This window comes from Gastrolobium bilobum, unplaced genomic scaffold (assembly GCF_033153095.1).
Source record: "Gastrolobium bilobum isolate Gb01-03AN ecotype WA unplaced genomic scaffold, APGP_CSIRO_Gbil_v1 utg6105, whole genome shotgun sequence".
Taxonomy (NCBI): Eukaryota; Viridiplantae; Streptophyta; class Magnoliopsida; order Fabales; family Fabaceae; genus Gastrolobium; species Gastrolobium bilobum.
In genome coordinates this window covers 703,079-726,481 of record NW_026899702.1, presented here as the reverse complement: position 1 = coordinate 726,481, position 23,403 = coordinate 703,079, and the positions used below count along the sequence as shown (strand labels likewise).

At 36.8% G+C, this 23,403-nt stretch overlaps 1 protein-coding gene across 1 annotated transcript; it reads right to left on the bottom strand.

Moving 5' to 3' along the window:
• Nucleotides 1-321: 321 nt before the first annotated feature.
• LOC133292780 (BAG family molecular chaperone regulator 4-like) lies at nt 322-2,690 on the bottom strand. Its single transcript, XM_061491238.1, has 4 exons — nt 2,470-2,690; nt 1,637-1,890; nt 1,346-1,492; nt 322-529 (listed from the first exon to the last, which is right to left on the bottom strand). Exons 1-4 carry the CDS (start codon nt 2,660-2,662, stop codon nt 329-331), a joined length of 795 nt encoding a protein of 264 aa, XP_061347222.1. The 5' UTR covers nt 2,663-2,690; the 3' UTR covers nt 322-328.
• Between the last annotated feature and the right edge of the window lie 20,713 nt (nt 2,691-23,403).

Here is a 23,403-nt window from a genome sequence, read left to right as displayed (position 1 = left end):
GCGATTTTTTTTTCGGTTTTCGGTTTATTTGATTATCGATTTTTCGATTCGGTCACCATGGTTTGAATAAGTTTGGATCGGTTGATGAACACATTATCCTCAAGTGTAAATTTGCGAACATAAAGCCAAACAAAGGTTCAATTAAAAAAAAAAAAAATTGTAATAATTTCAACTGTTTATTATTTAGGCACAGAGTAATAACATATACATGTATTAATTTGTACGAGCATAACCCTTCCGTACTAAAAACAACTTGGCATTACGAAGGCCAAGTGTTCATAGAAGCCCTTCCTTGAAATAAACAAAATGCAGAGGACGGAACTTCTATTTATTCAAATAGCTCCCAATTTTGAGTAATCACAGTTGACGACTGAATTGGGGTTGGTGACTTCAAGCTTCCAACTTCTGATCCAAATGCATCCCATTTGGTGATCACAGAGACTGCATTGTTAGCAGAATTGCTAAATGCATTATAATTTCTTGCCTTTAGGTTGTCAATTGTCTCTACATAACTCTGTACCCGATGAACCTGTGTACAAGGACTTGTATATGAGCTATCATTATTAATTTGGAATCTGCATTCAAGAAAGAAAAAAAATGGGAAGAAATAAGTTGAGCAATGGCATTTGAGATTTTAATTCCTTATATAATACTTTTTGAGAAATAATTATCTCATGTTGTATGAGATAATTATAATTATTTCATGCAACAGAGACAAAGTAGTGAGATCCACTATTTTTCATTTTTATTTTTTTGAAAAAGTAGTAGATCCTACTATCATGTCTCTATTGCATGATATAATTATCTCATGCAACATGAGATAAATAGATCCCATACTTTTTAGTATTTTCCTGTTTTTTTTTTGGGTTTTCGTTTTATCCTTTAACATAACACAACAAACTTTCCTACTCTCACAACATTTTGTGGGGCCCACACTTTTTAAAACAAAAAAATAAATAAAAAATTAAGGCACGCAAAACGAATCTCTATAACATTACACAATCACTTTTCCTACAACATAACTCTTATAAAACCCTTTTTTTTTTTTTTGTGAGGATGGAGGCCACATAGTTTTGTCAATACAGACTGTCTTTTGCTTATTACAATGTTTGCAATTGACTCTGTAAGAATCTGTAAGGAACTCTACATTACACCAAAATTGGGGTTTTGATTTTCAATTTTCCATATAGGCACGTACATCTCATATCACTAAATGCTGGTTACTAGTTTTTTTTTGTTAATAAGAAATTTGAGTCATTTGAGAATCATTGTCAGGAATGAGTAGTCAACCTCTTTGGACCATGACCATCTACTAACCAAAATATCACAAGTAGCTATTGCTAACCTCTACTCTTCTCTGTGCTTTGGCTTCTCCATCAGCTACAATGGAGTCCAGTTTAAGCAGTTGAACCATTAGCAATTCTGTCAAGATAACAAATTCTTTGTCTTCAACCTTAGAACCACCACTAACAATCTTCTCCAAAGCAACCACCTAACAATTTTCAAATATTAGGCAGCCTTATGTTAGATATAATACACACATATAATGCCTTCGTCCAATAACTTATAGGAGAATTGGTTAGTGATACCTTATTTTCAGAATTTCATAAAAGAGTTGCATGATAACGAATACCACCTTTTGATATAGCTTGTCAACTTCTGTTTTGACACTGGAGATTGCTTCGCAGGCCTTTAAGATATCTTCACTCCTCTGCATCTCAAGCTTCCTCTCTTTGCAGGCTGGATCCTCTAACAATATAACTTTAGACATGTCTTTCACTCCCACCATATGCAAGCATTCTTCATCCTCCTTCTCTTTTCCTCTAAATAGTAACCTTTGTTCCTTAGGCTCTAGGCCAGTCTCGGATGCAAGGACCCCTTTGAGATGCCCTTCCATTGATCCAAACAGACCAGCTAGGCATCAATTTCAGAATCTAACGGGTAATATTGGAACAGCATAACTATTCCAATGCCAATACTCAAATGCCCCAAGTAATGCAACGCATGTATGTACTAGAAAAAATAAATAAACAATGCAATATATAAAAAAATCACTCCACGCCATTAGAGCTTTACTATGCAAAAAGATCGTTTCTCGGATTCGAACCCGTGTCAGTTTAGTCAATGCCAGATAAAGATCAACAAGCAAGGAAAAGAAGGGGGATTGATAAATTATTATCAAAAGGAATGGCAATTGCAATTTTCTCGATAACAATTATTATAACCGAAGTACTCATTCCAACATTATCTAACTGTCCATAAAAGAGATTGGCCATATTGATACTTCTCATCAGATAAAACCCCAAAAAAGTGTACTTCTGATGATTTTAAAACAGACTTAGTTATAGGCGTTACCCTTTCATACAATATAGCCAAGGAGGTAAATACATGTAGAATTGTGGAAAAGGAGTAAATGAAGAAAGAAAGAAAGGAGGGAGTCCCCCAAAATGCAAATGATTCTATGCTTACCAAAAGTGGATTGTGCAGGAACAGTAACCTCATGGTGATTAGAACCATGAGAGACCTTGATTTTGATCATAGGACTAGAAGAGGACTCAAGAGGTTGTCTCTTCTGAACAAGCATACCACCAGGTCTAAGCTCCCAATCTATACTTCCCTTGTTCACATCATTAGATGCACTTTTTGAAGCTGATCTTTTCATTGTCAACAGTAAAATTGGTAAAACATAGCAATAGGATAAAGAGAAAGAAGGTGGAGCTGATTGAGAGAGATGCAAAGAGAAGTATCAGAATAACAAAAGAAAACGCTGGAGTAAGCAAACAAAAGTGGTTTCTTTCAGCCTTTCAGGACAAGGACCCCTCATCTGTCCTTTACATAAACACTGATTGCTCGGTTACAACTAAAAAAAGTAAAGTTGGTACAAAAGTATACCGTACAAAGCCTACTAGAAACACATGTTTTGAGAAATATGTGACCTTGGGCATTCTCACCTTTTGAGCTAGCTTTTGGGGTGGTAACCTCAAGGTTCTTAACAAAAGAACAGTTGTGGTACCTCAGACTTTTCACGCATTAAGTAAACCCAAGTTACACGAGTGCAATCATCAATAAAAGAAACAAACCATCTATTTTCAGAAGCATGAGGGACTTTAGAAGGACCCCAAACATTAGAATGAATAAATCAAAATGATCAACACTCTTAGTACTACTAGAAGGAAAAGACACACGATGATGCTTAGCAAACTCACAAACATCACAATGAAAAGACTCAATAGGCTTAGAAAAAAACAATGAAGGAAATAAAGACTTGAGTAAACCAAATGGAGGATGTCCCAAGCGCTTATGATGAAGCCAAATCAAAGAATCAGCAGTTGATTGACCATGAGACATCAAGATGTGATCTGTTACTTTACTTGCGGGAGATTGTGACACCAGATAGTACAGCCCACCTTGCTCTTTAGCACTACCAATCATCTTTCCCGTGGCGAGATCCTGAAAAACACAATGGGTAGGGAAGAAGGTTGCAGTACAATTCAAATCTTTTGTAATTTTATGAATAGAAAGAAGATTCGTGGAGAGTTTAGGAACATGAAGAGCATCTTTAAGATGTAAGGATTGCTGTAAGTTTATGTCACCAGAACCCGCAACTGATGTATGTGAGCCATCAGCTATGACTATTGTATGAGTTCCAATGGTAGGATGATAAGAAGTAAAGGAGTCAGCACAACAAGCCATATGATCAGTAGCACCAGAATCAACAACCCAAGAATGTTTAAAATCATTACATGAAGAAAGGAAAGAATGAGTTTTGGAGTTCATACCAGTCATAGCCAAAGCATTAGTATCAGATCGCTTACTCAAATAATGAAGGATGGTTCGGAGCCGTTCCAACTCATCTGGACGAAATGCAGGTTGGGTCTCATTAGGTGCAAGGGTTATTTCAGAGGAAGTAAAATGCGCTTGACCACGCATCCTTGCTATCTTTTCTAAGACAGTTTGCTTTCCATGGAGGCAAAAGCATAAATCCTTGATATGACCTGTTCTTTTACAATAAGAACACCATCGATCATCTCTCATAGATCGATCATCTCTCTTAGGTCTAGAAGATATACCATCATAAAACTTTGTAAAGGAACTCCTTTGAGAAGAGGCCATACTGCACAAAAAATGGTCAAAGAAAAGCTCCAAGAAGCCAAAAAATACGGAAAAAATATCAAACGATGTCCGATCTGAGAAAACAACACAGATCCAGAAAGAAGACAAGGAGACGAGAAGAACTGCACTGGTCCGCCGCCGAGACCACCCCCACGCGCCGCCACGCGCCGGTGGAGTGGTTTGCGAGTGGGCTTCACGCGCCGATGAAGGAGAGGCGCGTGTGGGCGCGTGCGGTGGTCTTCCGGGCTGAGATTTCTGGGGCGGCGTCTTCCGGCGAGCGCGGTTCTATCTGGGGCTGGTCGGAGTTGAAAAACCGCCGGGAAAAGGTCCAAACGCGATGAAACAGATTCTGTCTTGTTTGAAAAAAAAAACGCGATGAACAGTAACAGAGGTGATGAACAGTAACAGTAACAGTAACATAGCCAAAGCATTAGTATCAGATCGCTTACTCAAATAATGAAGGATGGTTCGGAGCCGTTCCAACTCATCTGGACGAAATGCAGGTTGGGTCTCATTAGGTGCAAGGGTTATTTCAGAGGAAGTAAAATGCGCTTGACCACGCATCCTTGCTATCTTTTCTAAGACAGTTTGCTTTCCATGGAGGCAAAAGCATAAATCCTTGATATGACCTGTTCTTTTACAATAAGAACACCATCGATCATCTCTCTTAGATCGATCATCTCTCTTAGGTCTAGAAGATATACCATCATAAAACTTTGTAAAGGAACTCCTTTGAGAAGAGGCCATACTGCACAAAAAATGGTCAAAGAAAAGCTCCAAGAAGCCAAAAAATACGGAAAAAATATCAAACGATGTCCGATCTGAGAAAACAACACAGATCCAGAAAGAAGACAAGGAGACGAAAAGAACTGCACTGGTCCGCCGCCGAGACCACCCCCACGCGCCGCCACGCGCCGGTGGAGTGGTTTGCGAGTGGGCTTCACGCGCCGATGAAGGAGAGGCGCGTGTGGGCGCGTGCGGTGGTCTTCCGGGCTGAGATTTCTGGGGCGGCGTCTTCCGGCGAGCGCGGTTCTATCTGGGGCTGGTCGGAGTTGAAAAACCGCCGGGAAAAGGTCCAAACGCGATGAAACAGATTCTGTCTTGTTTGAAAAAAAATGCGATGAACAGTAACAGAGGTGATGAACAGTAACATAGGTGATGAATAGTAACAACGATATGATTTTTAACGTGACTGAAGGTGTTTGATGAGGAAAAACAGAGGTCTTCTCGGTCCAAGAGGTCCCCGGAAAAAAAAATTCCGGTGGCAGCGAGAGACGAAAAGAATAAAAGGTTTTGTTCTAAAGACAATAGGTGCGGAAGCAGAGCCCTCAGGATCGAGAGCTCTGCTACCAAGTTAAAGAACCTTGGGATACACCACCCTAAAAGCTAGCTCAAAGGGTGAGAGTGCCTAAGGCCTTATAAAGGCCACATTAGTTGCTCTTCAACCAATGTGGGACTATATATCTCAACAACATGCAAGAATCATTTCAACGTAGTCCTACTTAGATTTCATACCATGTGTCCAGATTTCCCGCTGTTGAATCATACCTTAGAATAGTAGGGGTGCCCTTTTTTTTGTTTTAGTTTTTTTTTTCTTATCAGCTGGTGGTGATCGCATTGGAGCTGGGAGAGACATTTTGAAAAACTAGCACTCTTTCAAATTCAACCAAACTAGAAGGGAACTATAAAAGTCTTAGCATAACATCACTCCACAATTTTGTTACTAAGTCTATTTAAAACGAACTTTCCGTGAAAATCAATTGGCATGGCAACATTATTGTTACACGCCAATTCACCTATTCTGATGGAACCAAACTTGGGAGGAACATCATGCAGACGTGAACTTGTAAGTGTTGAGATATATAGTCCCACATTGGTTGGCAACTAAACTAATGTGGAGTTTATAAGGCCTTGGGCACTCCCACCCTTTGAGCTAGCTTTTGGGGTGGTGTATCCCAAGGGTTCTTTACTGATGGTATCAGAGCGTTCGAAATCTCACTGCCTCTCACTTTCTTTGTAGTGGAATTTCCACATGTAGGTGAGCTTATATGTTGTCCACCCTTCAAGCCCAGTGGGCTCTCGTGTAAGGGGGCGTGTTGAGATATATAGTCTCACATTAGTTGGATGATCAACTAATGTTGAGTTTATAAGGCCTTGGGCACTCCCACCCCAAAATAAACTTTGGTTACTATACCTAAAACCTGTATCGTATTCCCTTGTGGATGCAAGACCCATCACCTACTACTTTCAAGTGAGGCATTTATGCCATATCTACACAATGCCAAATTAGTTAACTAAAGTCATAGTTACATATAAGGCCACAGTAATTCTAAAAGTCAACTCGGTGGTTACTGGATAACTATCAAAAAGCAGCAGCAGTAAAGTTACTTGCTAAGGGCTCATAATCAGGTCATTCCACTTTGATCATGATATAAGTAGGCTTTATATCAACAAATTAATTTTTTCATTTACTATTTTGACTCATTCCATACAGTGGCGGACTCAGGAATTTTTTCTGTAGGGGGCTAAAAATTAAACATTTGTTCTCTCTTCAAACATAATATATGGGAGGCCAAAATACGAATAATTAAATATTTGTGCCTGTTTGAATCCTCTCTTTTTAAGCTAAAAGCTACTTGTAAGCATAAACTAGACCAAACATATTTTGAGAAAAGTTCTTATAATAAAAAACTCTTTTTTTATAATGAAGAAAAATGCTGAAAGCTAAAAGTTCCCAGGAGGAATTTTTTTTAAGCTCTTATCTGTTTTTCTTGAATTATGTGTTTTTTTTTTTTAAATAAAGAGTTATAAAGATAGATATAGAGATAATTTTCTTAAAATATGTGTTTTTAAGTAACTTTTAAACTACATTTTTTTTGTAATTACCAGACAACTTTTAACTTTTTCTAAGCTCTTTTTTTTAGCTTTAACTTATAAGTAGCTTCTAACTTAAAAATAAGAGGATCCAAACATGCTCTTAGAGTAATTTGTAAAAAAAAAATTGTAGACAGATCTTTCCTCATAATTTAATACTAATTCCATATGCCAACAAGAATTTGAAGTGCACTCTTTCTTATTGTATTTTTGTTTTGTTCATTTTGTTAACTTTCATTGAGGGAGAAAAAATGCATTCAGAGTTGGAGGAGTTTCAATAGATATTGGACCTGAGAATATAAAGAAGCTCTATAAATTCTGCGTGGAAGAAAACTACTTCACATTAGTGGAGAGGAAAAATGGAGGTTTCTGGCATTATACTTATGTTAAAAAAAATTCTTCAAATTTTGGGGGGGCGGCCGCCCACCCTAGCCTCCCTGGGTCCGCCCTTGATTCCATAGATGCAAACGCATGTTGATAACAGAATATAAATAGAACTAGCTAGATACAGAATTCAATAATTTTTTAAAGCAACCAATTAATGAAGCATTGAAGATTTCTCTATAGCATTGTTTGTAAGAAATTTCGTAAAATAGGATTATATGACATTAGAACACCAAAAAGTTTAGGCTTACTTGTTGAAGACATGATTCACATGATTCTTGATTTCTTGAAGGCTTTCTTGCTCTTGTTTGATCTGATGCTCCTGCAAGATTGGAAAGACTAGGATCTTCATCTGCAATTCACACTACTCCCTTATTACAACCGTCGATGGGGCAAGTGTGGAGTAACGGTTTTCTAACACGTTGTGAATGTAGAGGGGACCTAACCAAACTTATTAACCCTAGTCCCTTCCCATCATGGGCCTATGAGTTAGACCTACACTGTTACCCACACTAATCAATTTACAGATATCTAAGTTCAAACAAAAGGATCACTTAATTAAATGGACTTTATACTGCACCCCCATATGGATCATGACTTAGTCTGTTTTTTATAAAAACAAAAAAAAATTACAATTGATTGAAGCCCACAATTATTATAAAAATTTCTAACATTGTTTTCATGAATTGTGGAACCATAGCCTTGATTAGCGATTCTAAAACATTGATAAGGGTATTTTAAAGTAACCACATTTTCTTTAAGTGGATAAAAATATAATCACTTTTAAATTTTAGTATGTTAAACTCAAAATTTGCTTTAAATTAAATTAACAATTATTATATTTTTACCTTCTTACTTTGAAAACAAATTCACTTCAAAATTTCCTTGTTTCTGGGCATATCTTCTATATGCCGCCTGCATATTTTCCGTGCAGCACATGCATGCAATTTACAAACAAGTGATTCACTAGCAGTTATAACAAACGTGTTATGCCAAAACTTTCAAAACTCAATAAAAGAAGTGTTCATAGTTTTTTTTTTAGTACAAACGAGGGGCAAAGCCCCAAACAAAAAAACTAAGAAACTAAGGCCCTGGCATCCAGGGACAGTAAGGGCCCCAAGCCAATGGGGGCTTCCTGGAAGATAACTAGATCCTCTATGGTACCACTGTTGTAGCTCGCCAGCCAATCAGTGCACCGGTTTCGGCCACGACTTTCATGAACAAAAGTGAGATGCCACTCTTCCTCCTTCCATTCTCGAATGCTTCTAATTAGCTGAACCATGGATACAGGCTCCCTGGGGTCATTAATCGAAGCAATTGATATAGTCGAGTCGATCTCTACAATTAAACTCTTCTCACCCTCATTCCAGGCAATTTGCAAGCCTTTCCTAATGGCCCAAAGCTCAGCCATCAACGGGGAGAAACTCCCAATGTGATAAGAGAATCCTCTTATCCACCTACCATTGTCATCCCTCACTAGTCCTCCACAAGAAGCGACTCTGAGGTTGGTTTTAACAGCACCATCAACGTTCAGTTTCCATCATCCAGGAGCAGGGGGCTCCAATGGGCCTGCCCACTTAATCTAGAAGGGTCTCCACGCTGAGAAGAGGTAGTCCTCATCGAGATAAACTCGCAAATGTAACTGGAAATAATAAGGATCAGATTGCTGGGTCTTCGAAAGTTAGGGTCATGGATCTCGTTATTTCCCCAAATCCATATGTGCCAGATTGAAGAAATAAAAATATCAAGCCACCTGAACGCTTGCATGTGGCCCCACCCTTCAAACAAACTCCTTCTAATCCACTCCTTAAGATTCAACCCAAAGAACTCAGCAGGAGGATCTGTCACAAACCAAGCTTTCCACATCTGAGCAGCCATTCTACAATCCCTTAGAACATGAAGACTATCTTCAGTCTTATTAGCACAGATATGGCAGTGTTTGTCCCCTCCCCACATTGAAGTCCTTTCCTTTGTAAGGATTCTTCCATGGATGACCAGCCAAGCAAAAGACTTTAGTCTAGGAGGCCCAATCCAATTCCACACCTTATTCCACACCTGATCAATAGCTAGAAACCCAAATCCCATGATAGAATTGTAGGAATTTTCACAATCTTCCCTCTCTCAGTGTTCTTTTCCCATAGTAAAGAATCTGGGCCTCTCCTCTCCAAAGGGGGGAGAATAGCTCTAATCTTTTGAATAACTTCCTCCTGTAGATACTGCCGAAGGAGCTCCAAGTTCCAACTCCCTCTGCTACCATCCATCATTTCCAAGCAATTAAAACGTAGCAGGCTACTGTCTACTGGGTAAACTGCAAGTTCCTTCAAAGGTCCTTCGAGATCTCCCCAGTCATCATCCCAGAAAGAGACTTCAGTACCATTGCCAACATCCCATTGCAGATTCCTCAGGAAATAAGTCCAGATCTTACACAGCCCTTTCCACAGATTTGAGTCATAGCCTTTCATTATGGTTTCTCTCCTCCAATCAGCATTGCGGCCATACTTTCCTTCTAGCACTTTCACCCAAAGTTCCCCTTTATTATTCAAAATCTTCCAAGCAGTCTTGTGTAGGAAAGCCTTATTATGAGCTTGGAGATTTATAATCCCAAGACCACCTAAGTTTCTAGGCTTACAGAGACTCTCCCAAGAGACCAAGTGAGCTCTCTTATGCTGGTTGGAGTCACCCCAGATGAAAGCTCTTTGAAGCTTATCAATGTCCTTGCAAATGGTTAGCGGAAGAGTACCATGCTGCATATGGTAAGACGAAATTGAACTGAGAACAGACTTTGCTAATGTTATTCTCCCGGCGAATTTCCAACCAGCCAGGCGGTTTCTAACTCTCTGTAAAACACCTTCATAGTTACGCCTCCTCCCCCTCCCATGATAAAGGGTAGCCCCCAGATACTTACCCAAGGAATCTGTCATCTTAAAACCACTAGCTTGAAGGATGGACTGCCTTGTATTCTCGGGAGTATTCCTCAAGAAGTAAATAGAGGTTTTGTCTAAGCTTACCTCATGCCTAGACATATTACAGAATTCTTGCAAACATTCCATTACTACCTCCAGCTACTCCAAGCTACCTTCCCCAAAAAGAACTAGGTCGTCTGCAAACATAAGGTGCAAAATACCCGGCCCTTTCCTCCCTGCTTTCATAGGTTTTCATCTCCTCATCCTTATCTTTTCAGCAATTAGATGAGACAGTTTGTCCATACACAAGACAAACAGGTACGGGGATAAGGGGTCTCCCTGTCTCACTCTTCTAGTAGGGTTAAAACAACTGGACTTTCTACCATTCCAGAGAATTTGAAATTGAGAAGAGGAAATACAAGCTTGGATTAAAGAGGAAAGATTTTCTGGAATTCTTATCTCCAGCAAGGTCTTGCTAATGAAGCCCCAGTTCAGTCTGTCATAAGCCTTTGCTAAATCAATTTTGATGGACATGTAAGCCTTCCTTCCTCCTTGCCTATTCATCGATTGAGTCATCTCTTGAGCAACAATGATATTATCATGGATATTTCTTCCAGGGACAAAGCTCGACTGAAAGGGAGACACCAGCTTATCCATCAGAGAATTTAATCTGTTGACTACTACCTTAGTGATAGCCTTGTAGAAGACATTGCAAAGCGAGATAGGTCCGAGCTGCCCAAATTTATCAGGGATGTCCACCTATCAAAACCAGAAGAGTTCCATTCACGGTTCTAATGCCTTCCGGGCAGCTAGACAGATTCAAGAAGTCTTCAAAGACGCTATCCCCCATAAGATCCCAATTTCTCTGGTAAAACTCCACAGGGTAGCCATCAGGGCCAAGGGCCTTGTGACCTTTCATTTGAAAGAAAGCTATTTTCACTTCTTCCTTAGAGAAAGGCTTACACAGCCTCCTCACCTCAGAAACATCTAGGGGAGGCCACTTCACCTCTGTGGATCTCTAGTAACAATCCCTTATATCTTCAGTGAACAGCTTCCTATAAAACCTATTAGCCATGTTCATAAGAATCACATTATCTCTGACCTAAGCACCTTATTCGTTCCTCAAGGCCTCGATTCTGTTACGCTTCCTTCTGGCTATAGCAACCGTGTGGTAATACCGAGTATTGCGGTCCCCTCCCTGAATCCAATCTGAGCGCGATTTATGGAACCACAACTATTCCTCTAGATTCAAAACCTCATCTAGTCCCTTCCTAAGATCGATCTCCAGAGTCTTTAGGAATCCTGACGGTCTCTGGTCCAGACACTTTTGAATCCCATCAATTCTCCGGATAAATGTGTTCTTCTGATGGAAAATGTTGCCAAAAGCACTGGAGTTCCATTCGCGCAAAACAGGAACCATTCTATTCAGATTAGACATCTTATCCCCCTCATCCTCCAGTTTTCTGTCAAAACTTGTTTGAAGTTGGGATGATCCATCCAAGGGGAAAAGAAACAGAAAGGCCGCTCTTGCCACTCCATCTGGCCAGGGAAGAGACTGATCTAAATGGGGTTACGATCCGAATAGATACGCGGGACAATCTTGACATTTGCCTCCTCGAATCTCCTCCTTCAATCGTCGTTCGCCACAGCTCTATCTAACCGCTTAAACACTCTGTCCAAGTGCGCAAATTTGGGACCTTTCCATGTAAAGGTCGATCCTGCCCCCCCCCCCCCCCAAGTCCAACAAGCTGTAATCATCTAGTACTTCTGCAAAAGCTAAGCACTGCTAAGGTTAATATGGGCACCACCCCTTTTCTCTCTAGCTCCCAATATCTTGTTGAAATCACCTGCCAGGAGTCAAGGCAATTGATTATGGCCACTAAACTGACGAAGGTCTTCCTAAAGAGCTTTCCTCTTCTACCAGATAGGGCTAGCATACACAACTGACAGAACAAACGGGTCCTTATCAGGCCACTCACTCAATGCGCAAATGCAAACATTGGAAGCTACTATCTATTTTTTTTCACAATAAATTTGGGCTGGTCCCATAAGACCCAGATTCCCCCTGCAAAGCCTTGGGCTTCTTCAATCAGGTGGTTCTCAAAGCCCAACTTGCTAATGACTTTAGAGGCCCTAGGCCCACTGACTCTGGTCTCCAATAAAATAACCAAATCCACTTTGTGTTTTTTCACAAAAGAACTAAGAATTCCTCTGAGGCGTTTGTTCACGGCACCTCTGCAGTTCCAAGAAAGGACAATCATTGATCCCTGGTATTGTTTTGACAGACCATCAGGTCGCTGTCATTTCTTTTTGCTTCCTCCATATTGAGGCCTACCTCCTTATCCGTCGAGCCACTCCTGACTGAACACATCCCAGCTGTCCCATCTGTTCTCGACTTAGCCAAAGTGGGCTTTCGACTAACAAGAACCTTAATGTTTTACTAATTTACTAATGCCACATGCATTCGGTTTCCAGGAAACATGTTAGAATAATCAATTTCGAAATAATAACCCAAATCCCCAAATTCATATATTCAAGCTAAGCCACAAAAACACAACCCATACTCATTCGGTCATCATTCTGGTTACATGCATAAGCTTCATCACAGAAAGCAAATAATACAAAATGGTTTAATCCAAGAAAGAATGAAGATTCGTACCTGTTTGCGTCGAACAAGAAACAGAGAACAAAATTCTCAAATCATAATTCCACATCAAGAACTATAATTCTGAAATCCAAGAATATGCAAGACTCATAAAATTTTACTAATTTACTAATGCCACATGCATTCGGTTTCCAGTAAACAAGTGAGAATAAGCAATTTCGAAATAATAACCCAAATCCCCAAATCCATATATTCAAGCTAAGCCATAAAAACACAACCCATACTCATTCGGTCATCATTCTGGTTACATGCATAAGCTTCATCACAGCAAGCAATTAATACAAAATGGTTTAATCCAAGAAAGAATAAAGATTCGTACTTGTTTGCGTCGAACAAGAAACAGAGAACAAAATTCTCAAATCATAATTCCACATCAAGAACCTTAATTCTCAAATCCAAGAATATGAGAGACTCATAAAATTATACTAATTTACTAATGCCACATGCATTCGATTTCCAGGAAACAAGTGAGAATAAGCAATTCTGAAATAATAACCTAAATCTCCAAATTCATATATTCAAGCTAAGCCACAAAAACACAACCCATACTCATTCGGTCATCATTCTGGTTACATGCATAAGCTTCATCACTGCAAGCAATTAATACAAAATGGTTTAATTCAAGAAAGAATGAAGATTCGTACCTGTTTGCGTCGAACAAGAAACAGAGAACAAAATTCTCAAATCATAATTCCACAACAAGAACCTTAATTCTCAAATCCAAGAATATGCAAGACTCATAAAATTTTAATAATTTACTAATGCCACATGCATTCGGTTTCCAGGAAACAAGTGAGAATAAGCAATTTCGAAATAATAACTCAAATTCATATATTCAAGCTAAGCCACAAAAACACAACCCATACTCATTCGGTCATCATTCTGGTAAAATCACAGCAAGCAAATAATACAAAATGGTTTAATCCAAGAAAGAATGAAGATTCGTAGCTGTTTGCGTCGAACAAGAAACAGAGAACAAAATTCTCAAATCATAATTCCACATCAAAAACCTTAATTATCAAATCCAAGAATATACAAGACTCATAAAATTTTACTAATTTACTAATGCCACATGCATTCGGTTTCCAGGAAACAAGTGAGAATAAGCAATTTCGAAATAATAACCCAAATCCCCAAATTCATATATTCAAGCTAAGCCACAAAAACACAACCCATACTCATTCGGTCATCATTCTGGTTACATGCATAAGCTTCATCACCGCAAGCAATTAATACAAAATGGTTTAATCCAAGAAAGAATGAAGATTCGTACCTGTTTGCGTCGAACAAGAAACAGAGAACAAAATTCTCAAATCACAATTCCACATCAAAAACCTTAATTCTCAAATCCACGAATATGTAAAACTCATAAAATTTTACTAATTTACTAATTTCACATGCATTCGGTTTCCAGGAAACAAGTGAGAATAAGCAATTTCGAAAAAATAACCCAAATCTCCAAATTCATATATTCAAGCTAAGCCACAAAAACACAACGCGTACTCATTCGGTCATCATTCTGGTTACATGCATAAGCTTCATCACAGCAAACAAATAATACAAAATGGTTTAATTCAAGAGAGAATGAAGATTCGTACCTGTTTGCGTCGAACAAGAAACAGAGAACAAAATTCCCAAATCAAAATTCCACATCAAGAACCTTAATTCTCAAATCCAAGAATATGCAAGACTCATAAAATTTTACTAATTTACTAATGCCACATGCATTCGGTTTCCAGGAAACAAGTGAGAATAAGCAATTTCAAAATAATAACCCAAATCCCCAAATTCATATATTCAAGCTAAGCCACAAAAACACAACCCATACTCATTCGATCATCATTCTGGATACATGCATAAGCTTCGTCACAGCAACCAAATAATACAAAATGGTTTAATTCAAGAAAGAATGAAGATTCGTACCTGTTTGCGTCGAACAAGAAATAGAGAACAAAATTCCCAAATCAAAATTCCACATCAAGAACCTTAATTCTCAAATCCAAGAATATGCAAGACTCATAAAATTTTACTAATTTACTAATGTCACATGCATTCGGTTTCCAGTAAACAAGTGAGAATATGCAATTTCGAAATAATAACCCAAATCCCCAAATCCATATATTCAAGCTAAGCCACAAAAACAAAACCCATACTCATTCGGTCATCATTCTGGTTACATGCATAAGCTTCATCACAGCAAGCAATTAATACAAAATGGTTTAATTCAAGAAAGAATGAAGATTCGTACCTGTTTGGGTCGAACAAGAAACAGAGAGCAAAATTCTCAAATCATAATTCCACAACAAGAACCTTAATTCTCAAATCCAAGAATATGCAAGACTCATAAAATTTTACTAATTTACTAATGCCACATGCATTCGGTTTCCAGTAAACAAGTGAGAATAAGCAATTTCGATATAATAACCCAAATCCCCAAATTCATATATTCAAGCTAAGCCACAAAAACACAACCCATACTCATTCGATCATCATTCTGGTTACATGCAAAAGCTTCATCACAGCAAGCAAATAATACAAAATGGTTTAATTCAAGAAAGAATGAAGATTCGTACCTGTTTGCGTCGATTAAGAAACAGAGAACAAAATTCCCAAATCAAAATTCCACATCAAGAACCTTAATTCTCAAATCCAAGAATATGCAAGACTCATAAAATTTTACTAATTTACTAATGCCACATGCATTCGGTTTCCAGTAAACAAGTGAGAATAAGCAATTTCGAAATAATAACCCAAATCCCCAAATCCATATATTCAAGCTAAGCCACAAAAACACAACCCATACTCATTCGGTCATCATTCTGGTTACATGCATAAGCTTCATCACAGCAAGCAATTAATACAAAATGGTTTAATCCAAGAAAGAATGAAGATTCGTACCTGTTTGCGTCGAACAAGAAACAGAGAACAAAATTCCCAAATCATAATTCCACATCAAGAACCTTAATTCTCAAATCCAAGAATATGCAAGACTCATAAAATTTTACTAATTTACTAATTTCACATGCATTCGGTTTCCAGGAAACAAGTGAGAATAAGCAATTTCGAAATAATAACCCAAATCCCCAAATTCATATATTCAAGCTAAGCCTCAAAAACACAACCCATACTCATTCGGTCATCATTCTGGTTACATGCATAAGCTTCATCACAGCAAGCAATTAATACAAAATGGTTTAATTCAAGAAAGAATGAAGATTCGTACCTGTTTGCGTCGAACAAGAAACAGAGAGCAAAATTCTCAAATCATAATTCCACAACAAGAACCTTAATTCTCAAATCCAAGAATATGCAAGACTCATAAAATTTTACTAATTTACTAATGCCACATGCATTCGGTTTCCAGTAAACAAGTGAGAATAAGCAATTTCGATATAATAACCCAAATCCCCAAATTCATATATTCAAGCTAAGCCACAAAAACACAACCCATACTCATTCGATCATCATTCTGGTTACATGCAAAAGCTTCATCACAGCAAGCAAATAATACAAAATGGTTTAATTCAAGAAAGAATGAAGATTCGTACCTGTTTGCGTCGATTAAGAAACAGAGAACAAAATTCCCAAATCAAAATTCCACATCAAGAACCTTAATTCTCAAATCCAAGAATATGCAAGACTCATAAAATTTTACTAATTTACTAATGCCACATGCATTCGGTTTCCAGTAAACAAGTGAGAATAAGCAATTTCGAAATAATAACCCAAATCCCCAAATCCATATATTCAAGCTAAGCCACAAAAACACAGACCATACTCATTCGGTCATCATTCTGGTTACATGCATAAGCTTCATCACAGCAAGCAATTAATACAAAATGGTTTAATCCAAGAAAGAATGAAGATTCGTACCTGTTTGCGTCGAACAAGAAACAGAGAACAAAATTCCCAAATCATAATTCCACATCAAGAACCTTAATTCTCAAATCCAAGAATATGCAAGACTCATAAAATTTTACTAATTTACTAATGCCACATGCATTCGGTTTCCAGTAAACAAGTGAGAATAAGCAATTTCGAAATAATAACCCAAATCCCCAAATCCATATATTCAAGCTAAGCCACAAAAACACAACCCATACTCATTCGGTCATCATTCTGGTTACATGCATAAGCTTCATCACAGCAAGCAATTAATACAAAATGGTTTAATCCAAGAAAGAATGAAGATTCGTACCTGTTTGCGTCGAACAAGAAACAGAGAACAAAATTCTCAAATCATAATTCCACATCAAGAACCTTAATTCTCAAATCCAAGAATATGCAAGACTCATAAAATTTTACTAATTTACTAATGCCACTTGCATTCGGTTTCCAGGAAACAAGTGAGAATATGCAATTTCGAAATAATAACCCAAATTCCCAAATTCATATATTCAAGCTAAGCCACAAAAACACAACACATACTCATTCAGTCATCATTCTGGTTACATGCATAATCTTCACCACAGCAAGCAATTAATACAAAATGGTTTAATCCAAGAAAGAATGAAGATTCGTACCTGTTTGCGTCGAACAAAAAACATAGAACAAAATTCTCAAATCATAATTCCACATCAAGAACCTTAATTCTCAAATCCAAGAATATGCAAGACTCATAAAATTTTACTAATTTACTAATGCCACATGCATTCGGTTTCCAGGAAACAAGTGAGAATAAGCAATTTCGAAATAATAACCCAAATCCCCTAATTCATATATTCAAGCTAAGCCACAAAAACATAACCCATACTCATCGGTCATCATTCTGGTTACATGCATAAGCTTCATCACAGCAAGCAATTAATACAAAATGCTTTAATTCAAGAAAGAATGAAGATTCGTACCTGTTTGCGTCGAACAAGAAACCGAGAACAAAATTCTCAAATCATAATTCCACATCAAGAACATTAATTCTCAAATCCAAGAATATGCAAGACTCATAAAATTTTACTAATTTACTAATGCTACATGCATTCGGTTTCCAGGAAACAAGTGAGAATAAGCAATTTCGAAATAATAACCCAAATCCCCAAATTCATATATTCAAGCTAAGCCACAAAAACACAACCCATACTCATTCGGTCATCATTCTGGTTACATGCATAAGCTTCATCACAGCAAGCAATTAATACAAAATGCTTTAATCCAAGAAAGAATGAAGCTTTGTACCTGTTTGCGTCGAACGAGAACAAAATCTTGGAAGTGGGAGACCGTTTTTTCGTGATGGTGGTATGTTCGTGAGGGAGAAAAACATAAGGAAGTGAGGTTGCTCGGTGAAATAAGGGTAAAGAGAGCAGAGTGAATGGGGTTGTGAAAGATAAAGGAATGGGAACGCACCGCGCCATATTTGTAGTAGCCGTAGCAGCAGTTCAAAGCGCGGACACGAATTTTTTTTTTAAAATTTGCGTGCCGGACACGCTCGGACACGTGTCCGGCATGCGGTCAACATTTGGCGACACGCGGTTAACTCTTCGACACGTTCTTCCGACACGCAGACAACTTTTTCGGACACGCGGTCAACACTCGGACACGTTTTTTTTTTTAATCGTAATTTTATTTTGTTAACTAAATATAAAAGAAATAATTTATAATTTTTTTTTCTGTTATTAAATTTGACATGAAAAATTAACAAAGTACGAAAAATTATTTATATTTATATTTATATTTATGTTATGAAATTTAAATATTTGATTGATTATATGACTTATTATAGACTCGTATATGTATTAAATATAAATTATATTATACATATTAAATTTTTTATTTAATATCAAAACGTGTCCCAACGTGTCAAAATTTGACATTTTTTAGAATTAACGTGTCGGCGTGTCGTGTCCCGTGTCCGTGCATCATGAGCTTATGATTCCTGTGATGAGTAGAGGTTCCTCTGGTGAGTAGAACTGCAAAATTTTTGTAGAAAACAGGGAGAATTCTTTTCTTAATTCTCTTTATTTTACTATGTCTCTTTTTTTGTCTGTCTGGATTACTAAATCATGCTAAGTTAGAATTAGTCAGTAAAATTAATTTATGATGTGATGACTTAGATTTTTTTTTTTTTTTAGGAATATGCATTGATTGAGTTAGTCTAACAGTCAGTAATAATAATAAAATTGCAGTATGAGTGATTGAGAAAGAGCATAAATTACTGAATTGCACACATATAACCGTGAGGTTTGAGCCTAAGCAGAAAATTCTTTTCAGTGTGCATTTCACTGTTGAAAATATTACGAGAACTTGCTTTGTTTCTCCTTGAATTAATTGTTTGCATGCATGTTTGAAATGATTGAGGCATTTTATTGTTTTAACTAGTTAGCCAAAAAGCCAACCATTATGATATCCTTTGTTTAGCCCCTTGAGCCTAATCCTTTTTCTGTTCTTAATACCTGTTATCTTAATTAGCCACTCTACATACACATCTACCTTAAATAAGATTGGATTATAGAAATTTCATGGTAGGGTGTAAACATGAGTACTTTATCATGTAATTCGAAGTGGTGAAAAAGGAGGTTAGGTGAGTTGAGCAAAAGCAAAGGTTGGAAAATGGTGAAAATTAAAAATAAATATTGTTTCTATGCAAATAAAAGGTTGAAAAATGAAAATGAAAAAGAGAAAAGTATTGGAGGTTGAAAAAGAAAGGAAAAATACAGAAAAAGAAATAAAAGTGCTGAAAAAGAAAAAGGAGGAAGGAAAGGAGAAAAAAGATTATTGTTTGAGTGTTTACACTTTACCATGATCTTTCTGTATTTCATTGTTTTAGCTAGTTTTCCTTATTTATCTTACCTTCAGCCCAGCCCCATTACAACCTGAATAAGACCTCTTGATCTTTGTGCATGTGAATTAATTATGGAAAGTGAGAAATTATCAAGCTTATGAAAATATTGATACAATGAAAATTTGAGTGAAACACTTACCCTTAGACAAATGAGTGATGAGTGACTTGATATATCTGGTGAGGGATGTGTTAAAAACTCAGTTTTTATGCTTGATTGACTGAACTCATACTTTGATTTTATAACTTGCTTACTTTCAAGTCTGCTTAGTTAATTGTTTGTTCTTAAAAATTCTATTATTTTCTGTCTAAGTCTGATCATTCTTAAATTGATATATTGCCTAGTCTTATATTATACATGCTTATATTATTCCATGTTCTTAATTTAATTCATTGCTGAGGACAGCAATGAGCAAATCTGGGAATGGTTTGATAAATATCTAAGACACTATCTTTTTATGGTTTTATAGTTAAAAAGAGTTCACATAATTATTAAAATAGTTAAAAATATATTGTTAAAACAATAAAACAGTAAAACAGAATGAATTGTCAACAAATAGATAAAATTCTAAATATTTTTTGTTGTTTCAGGTTGTTGAGACTAGAATAACAAAGTACCAATATGATAAGGACGAGGCAATAGTGAAATTCGCGGAGTATCAAGGAAATCAGAAATTAAATAAATGAAAAAAAATGCAACGCTCGCTTCACTGCTCGCTAAAGCGAGCAAGTGGGCGAGCAAAGTATTTCAGCTCGCAATGCTACTCGCTAAAGCGAGTGATTGGGTGAGCAACTCGCAATGCTTCTCGCTAAAGCGAGTGAATAGGTGACCAACAAGAATTGCTCGCTGAACAGCTCGCTTCAGCGAGCTCCTCAACGAGCGGATCCAGGAATTAAAGCCCATATTTTCTCTTTAAATACGAAGCGAACGAAGCCGTGAAAATTGATTCTGGAACGCGAAGGAAAAGTGAGAGACCGAGACAAAGCGAAGGAAGGAGCGGAGGAGAAGGAAGGAAGCACTTCTGCATCATTGATCATCACTTTTAGACAAGTTTTTATTATGAACTCAATTTCTTTTACTGTTTATTTTAATTCTGCCTTTATAATTATGTCTAGCTAAATTACTTTCAGTAGTTAGGAAGATACTGAACATATGGGTTCTTAGTTGATGTTTGTTTATTTCTTATGAATTACATTCTTGTTTTTGAATTATGCAATCAATTTGATATTTATGATTAGTTTCGTTTATGACTTGATCACTCGTAGATAAACACATGAGTCATATATGACAATAGGGATGTTGGTATGTGATTCTGATTGGTTGATTGTTGGTATGTTGATATTAAAAATTTTATTTAATATCAAAACGTGTCCCAACGTGTCGAAATTTGACATTTTTTAGAATTAGCGTGTCGGCGTGTCATGTCGTGTCGTGTCGTGTCCGTGCATCATAGAGTTCTTCCTTCCCCTGCTTTAAATGCTATCCAAACTGTCTAAATCTATCAGCTTAGGGATTAATAAATGACATCACCACCTACAATACAAATACTGTATATGGCTATTATCATAATCTACAATATGGGAAAATTAGGAGACAGAAGTGTACTTCAATACATACTTGATGACTATACCTAGTACCTGTATCCTATTATCTTGTGGATGCAAGAAATGATACAACCTACAACACAAATGTTATATATAACCATTGTTATGATCAAGAATATGAGGAAATTAGGAAACTGAAGGGTACTCTGAGATACACCACCCAAAAAACTAGCTCAAATGGTGGGAGTGTCCAAGGCCTTATAAACTCCACATTAGTTGCCCATACAACTAATGTGGGACTATATATCTCAATAGTAAGGAACTTACGTGTCCAGTTTTTTGAATTATAAAAAAAAAATTGGTTGTTCATCTTTATATTTTCTATGAAAAAAGGGTTAAAATACGTAAGTAATTTCTATAGTTTATCGTAAATTTAATTTTGCACTTATAGTTAAAAATTATTTTAGAAGGTCTTTAAATTTTCCAAAAATGAGAAATAATTTTATCTTTTTTAAACTATACAAATTTATAATTGTACTCCAATGGATAACAATAACCCTATTTAATAAGGAATGTTTTGTATTATTTGAAAATTGGAAGGACTTTTTAAAAATATTTTAAACTTTTTAAGACTAAATTAAATTGAGTAAATGTTTATCAAAAAAAAAAATTGAGTAATTTTTTTTTTTTTTTTGGATAAATCACAGTTATTCTCCTCGAGAGACAATTCTATTTGGGACAGATTCATAGTTAAAACTTTAAATCCCTTCAAAAGATGATACTCGGGTGGGTTAGTAAATATAATCTTTTTAACAGCTCTAAATGTAAGGTAGGCTCTGTTTTTTTTTCTTTTTTGGAAATAAACATTGATGGAATTATTACAGCGGGTGCATTCTTTTTTTCTTTTTTTTGGTATAACCTGGAGGTATCCACATTCAACCTCCTCCGGTCACATTGCCCTCGGGGTACGACCCTATAGGCTAGCCCCTTATTGAAACATGGGGTGCATTGAGCTTCGCTACCGGAAGAAAGATGAGACTAATCCCCCAATCGAGGAGGGAGGCATATCCTCTGACCCCCAAAGATTTTTCAAGAATTTGCTTGAGGCAGAGTTTGAACTCCTGACTCAAACAAACCCTTGGAACCTCAGTTGACAAGTAGGGTGCATTCTTTTTTTGGTAACAACAGCGGGTGCATTCTCCTTAATGCCTGTCACCAATCTAGGCCTTATCAAGTGCTGCCCAAACCCAATTGCAACTCTTCCCAAGGCCACATCAGAACATTGTCCAAAATGAACAATTGGTTATACCCATCAACTTGGTCTACTCTAGCCCACCTAGATGATATTAACACTAATCCCTGCTGCTCTTTTCCCATGCCCATTAATTCGAAGATATTCAAGAAAAATTCTTATGTGCTCTATAATAATTTAATAAAAATAAAAATATACATAATTTGAATTTATGTTTCAAATTAAATTTATTTTTTGTATGATAAAATTTAATTTTGATGCATTGAGAGTGTAAAACTTATTGATATTACTTACTATCTAATCATGTATCATCAAATTATTAAAAAAAATTACTATCACAACTATCCAAAAAGTTTCGATTCTAAATGTAGTATCAATACATCATTGAATAATATTTCTAATAAACTCCACACGAACAACATCATTGAATAATGAGTTTTTGTATGATTTTTTTTTTCAATCATAATTTAATCACGCTTTAATTATAAATTTAATTAGTTGAACCGATCCGATCATTACCCAAAAATCTCGTAAGTTTAATTTTTAAAGCATTGCTTTCTCCTATGCCCGGTGATACGCCCAGTTGGTATATATAGGAATCATTCCTTACTTACAAACCAAGGTTAGCAGAGGGCACTCCACTGAATCATAAAATACCATATATAAATTTCTATTTATGCTTAAAAGTGTTTATCTCGTGGAAAGCTTATTGTTTTCCACTTTTATGGGCGTTTGTTTCCTTATTTGATGAAATAAGGCAATCCATAGTGAACGTGATTATTAGAAACCCAATATATAACTCAAAGGGGGTGTAATAGTTATTATAGACTATGAAGCACCGACACTTCAAAAACTCTAACGTGTCGTGTCTGACACTTCTCAACACTCCCCGACA